General features: G+C 35.7%; 1 protein-coding gene and 1 long non-coding RNA gene across 2 annotated transcripts; both read left to right on the top strand.

Moving 5' to 3' along the window:
* Window positions 1–782: 782 nt before the first annotated feature.
* On the top strand, window positions 783–1,717 carry LOC133724252 (uncharacterized). The gene is made up of 4 exons (XR_009853574.1): window positions 783–896; window positions 985–1,059; window positions 1,145–1,198; window positions 1,336–1,717. It is a non-coding gene; the product is annotated as an uncharacterized LOC133724252 (long non-coding RNA).
* Window positions 1,718–2,928: 1,211 nt separating this feature from the next.
* On the top strand, window positions 2,929–4,047 carry LOC133724254 (UPF0496 protein At4g34320-like). The gene has a single exon (XM_062150949.1). It carries the CDS (start codon window positions 2,929–2,931, stop codon window positions 4,045–4,047), a length of 1,119 nt encoding a protein of 372 aa, XP_062006933.1.
* The last annotated feature ends 2,069 nt before the right edge of the window (window positions 4,048–6,116 follow it).

Genomic DNA, 6,116 nt, shown 5'->3' with positions numbered 1-6,116 from the left:
GAAAAATCTTTTGCTTACATACAGTATTGCTAATATAGGTTAAATATTCTTGCTGAGCTGCTGTGTTTTGGGCATTGAGAGTTCTATAAAGATTGCTGAAATGCAAAAATAGTTGAGGAGGTAAAACCACCTTCTTATTGGCTCTTGCCTGAAAACTGGATAAATCCCTTAAGGTGAGTATTTGAAAACATACATGTACAAAAGCTCAACAGCAATAAAATGAAGGTTGACAAATGTCATAAAATATGAAGACTTTTGTTTGCCTGAGGCTGCAGGGGAGATTTCATACAATGATGACGCAGTCGGATTGATAACTAGGTTTACCAGCAATAAACCTAACAAAAGGGTTCTGGAGTCCACCAGAGATAAAAGAGAAAATTCTCTATTTTATTGATAAAAGATGAAAGATAGGTTCTGCAGCCGCTTGCGGCTGCTTAAATAAGAAAAAAGTAACCCTAGGGCGACTAACAATGAAACCCTAAAGCCCATGGGTAAAAACAAAAACAACCCAAAAATAACTAGGAAAACCAAAACTCCAAAAAATAGAAAAATGCAGTTTTGAGGCCCTAAACGACCCCGAAAGCCCGAAAAAGGCCACAGCTTTTGCCATGAGTCTTGTTTCTGGCGCGATTCCCTTAAGACACGTCCCAATCGGACACCGAGCTGTTTCGTGTCTACTAGTCACTTTTCGTTTTCCTCCTTTAGCACGATCCAACTGTTCTTCGAATTGGGCTGCCATCCGTTCTGCATCAAATGGTTACAAGCTAGATCAGTTTGTTCCTCAAAAAATTAAATTCCAGCGTACATAAGCCAACACGACCTTCACTTACCTGAGATGACTGTAAGAGAAACAATTGAGTTGTCAGCCCGCTGTCAACGTATTGGAAGCAGAGCTGGTACATTCCTCATCTCCTTTGAATTTTTTTTTTCAGGTTAGTTCTTCATTTCCATCATTGACATGTGAAGTCAGATTTGCTCATGCAGATATAATGCTAGAGGTTAGCAGGAGAGAAGGAAGCAGGAATTGTTCCTGATCCAGATATTGACACCTACATGAAGGTAACCATAAAATTGAACGGTATTGCCTTTGATAAATTTATAATGCTGTTAGACATATAGAGATTAACATATACAATGCTGGCAGGCAATCTCAGTTGAAGGACAAAAGAAAAACCTCCAAACTGACTATGTTTTGAAGGTAAATTTTTCCACTAGATATAGATTTTCATATAGATATTTAAGCTTTGATTGGATTAGAACAATTAGCTGTCATGATTTCTCTCTGCTTTTCCTTTATCCCAATTGTACGTATCATTCTGTTTTTGTCTGTATCAGTTGATCTTCTGTGGTTTTTCACTATTAATCCTAAGCTGTTACAATATGAAGTGAATGCCAGATGCGGCATGTCTCAACACCAGATGAACCAACTGATGGAATTTAATGTATTTTTGTTGTCCAACCATTTTTGTAACCAGTATCAAAAGCAACTTTGGTTAGAATGTTGAATTTTTGAAAATCGTAAATAGCCAAGCTTAGTCTGTTTGGAACTTCGATTTTTGAAACATGTAAATATATGAATCTGGTTAGAACACCAGATTTTGAAATATGTAAATATACATCGTTCAATGAAAAATGTACGCATATACCCGTAGCATCCTGCGAGATGTCTAGCTAGACTCCAAGTTAACCTGTATGGCAGTTTATCAGTTCAGTTTATCTTCACCCTCACAGATAGAGTGAATATGAAGCTGTTGAGGTTAAGTTTCGGGCTTTGGAAGGTGAAAAGCTTGCGATGGAAGAAGAGATTAGGGAATTGAAGAGAGGAAGTGATGAAATTAGGAATCCTCAGTCAATTTCTGATTTCCAGCATAAGCTGAAACGCCAGCTAATCTCCAACTCTCAGCTGCAACACAGTTCAAGCTTCACTATCATTATTGCTGACGCAGTGACGCAGCAGGACAGGGTCTTCTTTTAGAGAAACTGCAATCGATAAACCAGCAAGCAACATCAACATCAAATGAATGTTGTATTCGATTTATAGCTTCATTATACTATCAATACTACCTTGCGATTATGTTCAATTTGTAATTATTGATTCTACTAAAGAATTCGTGTAATTCAAAAGTTCTACCAACCAATTCATAACCTAAACAACTTCCACAAGTTCATGTCAACGATGCCCACAACAAAGTAAAAGAATCAAGTCATACTCCCGCTGCAACGCGCGGGTAACTGTTGCTATTGTATATAAGGTGGGAGATTCCCAATATTAAGGGTATGTTGAAAATATGGTCAGACAAAAAGAGAAATAAAATTAAGCATTTGGAAGGTTGTGTGCAAAAATTGGGAGAGGATGTCTATATGTTAATATTGGAGATAGGAATAGAATTACTCTAACATTTATTGTTGATCGTACAAACTTAAAATGCTTAGTTGATTTTGACTTACAAGGTAGGCAAGCCACTAGACATATTGATAATCCAAAATACAAACTAACTTGAATCTCATAAAAAGAATAACAAATAAAAGTCTAAAAAATTGACTTGAAAAGTAAACCTTCGGGACCAGCTATTTCAATCTCTAGTTTACGGAAAATGCTGGTGACCGGCAAAGGAATTCCTCAACAGTTTCTTAGAAGAAGAGTAACAAATTAAACTGATACGCGGAATGTGGAAAATTGAGGAGAGAGGATCTATCTATGTAAATTGCAGGTAGGTTTTCCGAAGAATCTCTCTCCGCGTGGCATGCGCGTCTTTTAGGCTATATATATGAGTCCCAGTTAATCAATCCGAGTCTACCAGGACTTGCACTAAATTTTCTAGCTAGTTCTTTCTTCCAAAGAATCCTCGAGAGTTAGGGTTTACGTGGGTGGAGAACATTTGAAACTTCACCAACAAGACCTTGCTAGGGTCTTTGTGGATAATATAGATGGCATCTGTCCAAGGAAATCTAGATAGGGACGACTTGATGGTATCCTATCCGGCCGATTACCCAAGTGATGACGACTTGAAAGGGTTGGACGCCAACTTCACCGCCGGTGCCAATGAAGTCATGAGGATGAGTAGCGGTCTTGATCGTTTCAAGCAAGGTATATCGTATCTGAGGAATTCCGACCAGAAGACTGTGGAGACAATCATGTCCTGCAAAACACAGATACTTGCTGCAGAGGGCGATGTGGCGACTGAGATTGAGAATTTTTTAGATAAATTCCTCATCAAGCAGTACCTCGAAAATAGTAACCAGACGCTTGCACTCTGCGAGGTGGAATTGCCAGACTTCATCAAAAAAGCTGATAAGGTCGCTTCATGCATTAAAGATGTGGTGCGTGAAAGGAGGATGTTGAACAAGCTCAATACAGCTAAGATTAAGTATCACGAGTCCGCCAAAGAGATTGTTAAAAAGGTTGTATCTCTGCAGGACCAACATCTAACCTTGCTTGACAAACTGAAAGCAGAATTCAGGAAGCTTAACAAGAGGCTGAAGCGTATTCGTACTGTTAGGAAGGTCGTACATGTGATATTCATAGGAATTCTTTCTGCTGTGTTTGCTTGCAGCGTCATGGCAGCAGCTATGACTATTCCCGGTGTTGCAGCGACCATGAGCTCTCATCCAGGTGTTGCAGCATTTATTGCTGCTTGTGCTGTTGCTCAAACTTCTTCCTCGGCAATAAAAGTGGGACAACATTGGCTTCTCACAATGATTCGAGAATCTGAATCAACTTTGGAGGCACGTCGGAATTTGATTGCGTGCATGGAATCCGGAACAAAGGATGCCATTAAAGTGTTGGACGACATTATGCGTCATGTTGATAAGGTTATTGCAAGCGGGAATGATCCACGTTTGTCCAGTTTAAGCTCTGCAAATGAGCGACCAGTGGAATTGGACGCAAAGCTGAAGAAGTTTCAGAAAGAAATTGAGGAATTGGACAAGACAAGGAAGGCATGCATCCCTGTTATAAACAAAGCAAGGAAACAGGTTGACGTTGAATATGAGGAGTTGAAGATGTTATTGGCCCGTCGCAAAAGCAAGCTCTTGTCAAAAAAATAATCGATTATCTGATGATTGTTTTGTTTTAGATTGCTTCATGTTTATCGTTCACTACTGTTTTTTTTTTTTTTTTTTTTATACATCTGTAGTTCTATTGTTTGTATTGCTTGAGGGTGCGTGTGCTTTTTTTTTTCTAAATACATCTCTTATTTAGTTTTCTTCTTTTGATCGATGCGTATTCGACTCCTTTGAGAATTGTTCCAAATCATAGCAAAAATTTTGTTAAACGTACGAAACGAGCTAGTGACCAGAGAAGGAGTCAAATTTTATTAATTGGTATAACAAGCACATAGTGCTAATCTATATATAGGTATGTCATTAGCATGAGAGTGGCCTGTGATTGTGATGTATTTAATTATGTTTACGTTGGACCGTGGAATTATGTATAGATATGTATAGTAGTAAATTAGTGAGGGCAATGATATAGGGCCTCAATGAGGCCTAAGATTTGTGGCCTCAAATCCTAGGTGTCATGCCATGTAAGCAAATATAAATTTTATTTTTAATTTCACATAATATATCTTGCCACATCATACTATTGCAACACCAACTCTATCCTTTTATACTTCCTTTTAGATGTTAGGGGGTGAATTAATTACAATAATGAATTTAATTACGTGACGAAAAAAAAAGATAAGCTATTAATTATGTATTAATTTAAGAGACTTTTTTTTTTTGAAACGGTATTAATTTAAGAGATATGTCTACAAATTTTTTGACCAATATTTTTCTTAATTTAATTAAATTCTTTCCTATAATTTTTCTTTCCAAATAGTATTAATATATTGAATTAGGTGTCAAGAAATAGGCATTAACTTTTCTTTCCAAACATTGCTTAATTTCATCCAAAAAACTAGCATTAATAAATTGATTTTGGAAAATACATATGTCTAAATTAAGAGGTAAGAAAAAATTTCATGTTAGTAACAGCCATTAATTATCATCTACAATCTAAATATATGGGGGAAAAAAATTAAAAAAAAATAAACTCAAATATAATTTAAACCCTAGCTACATAAAGAGAAAAAATGAACAAAAGAATATATATATATATATATAATCGTATGAATATGTATTTTTCACACTATATATATTTTCAAAATTTACAAGAATCCAACAAAGGTTGAATTCATATGCATGTGTTAAGCAAATCTATTGTGATCGAATGTATGTGCAAATCCATTGACTGAATTACATGAAATTTTTCTATTCTTGATTGGAGAAAAAATTGTTATTGAAATCTAAGCATGAGTGTAATGAAAAGAAAAAATGCAAAAAAAAAAAACTAAAATATTTTTTAGAAAGCCAAAATAACATAGTCATCAGATTTTGGAATGATAAAATTGTATTTTTTTCAAGAGTTACATAGCATGATTTGAAAAATAGTTGTTGTGTGTAGGTGACATGGCATGACACCTAAGATTGAGGCCAAAAATCTTAGGCCTCATTGAGGCCACAAATCATTTAGTGACCAGAGAAGGAGTCAAATTTTATTAATTGGTATAACAAGCACATAGTGCTAATCTATATATAGGTATGTCATTAGCATGAGAGTGGCCTGTGATTGTGATGTATTTAATTATGTTTACGTTGGACCGTGGAATTATGTATAGATATGTATAGTAGTAAACTAGTAATAATAAACTATACATTTGACGTGCATATGATGAAAAATTTCCTGTTCATGCATGCAAATTAAAATGAATGATGTCCAAAAGAAAATTGCAATGATGGAGCAATTTCCATGTACACACTTTTGACGCGTCAAGTGGCAAAAATTAATTAATAAATAAGTAAACAAAAAAAAAATTGTTGTTGTAAACAGTCGTCCTCTTCTTGTTAGCAGAAAATGTCTATTAAAAATAATTATATATACACAATAATTCTCATTTGTTAAACACAGCAACCGCGTCAATTCTTTTCGCCCGCCTTTTCTTTTCTTATCTTTCCGTTGTTACATTTTTGTCCCCTATCTTCTTCATCTTCCTCCCCATTACATTCCGTGTCTCTGCGCTATCCATCTCGCTCTGGCCACTCTTCCTTTATCTATGTTGTTTTGTAAATACATA

The sequence above is a fragment of the Rosa rugosa genome, unplaced genomic scaffold, assembly GCF_958449725.1.
Source record: "Rosa rugosa unplaced genomic scaffold, drRosRugo1.1 SCAFFOLD_162, whole genome shotgun sequence".
Classification (NCBI taxonomy): Eukaryota; Viridiplantae; Streptophyta; class Magnoliopsida; order Rosales; family Rosaceae; genus Rosa; species Rosa rugosa.
This window is presented reverse-complemented; position numbering and strand designations above follow the sequence as displayed.

Excerpts from the sequence above, each read along its gene's own strand:
- LOC133724254 (XM_062150949.1), top strand. The coding sequence starts at position 2,929 with ATGGCATCTGTCCAAGGAAATCTAGATAGGGACGACTTGATGGTATCC.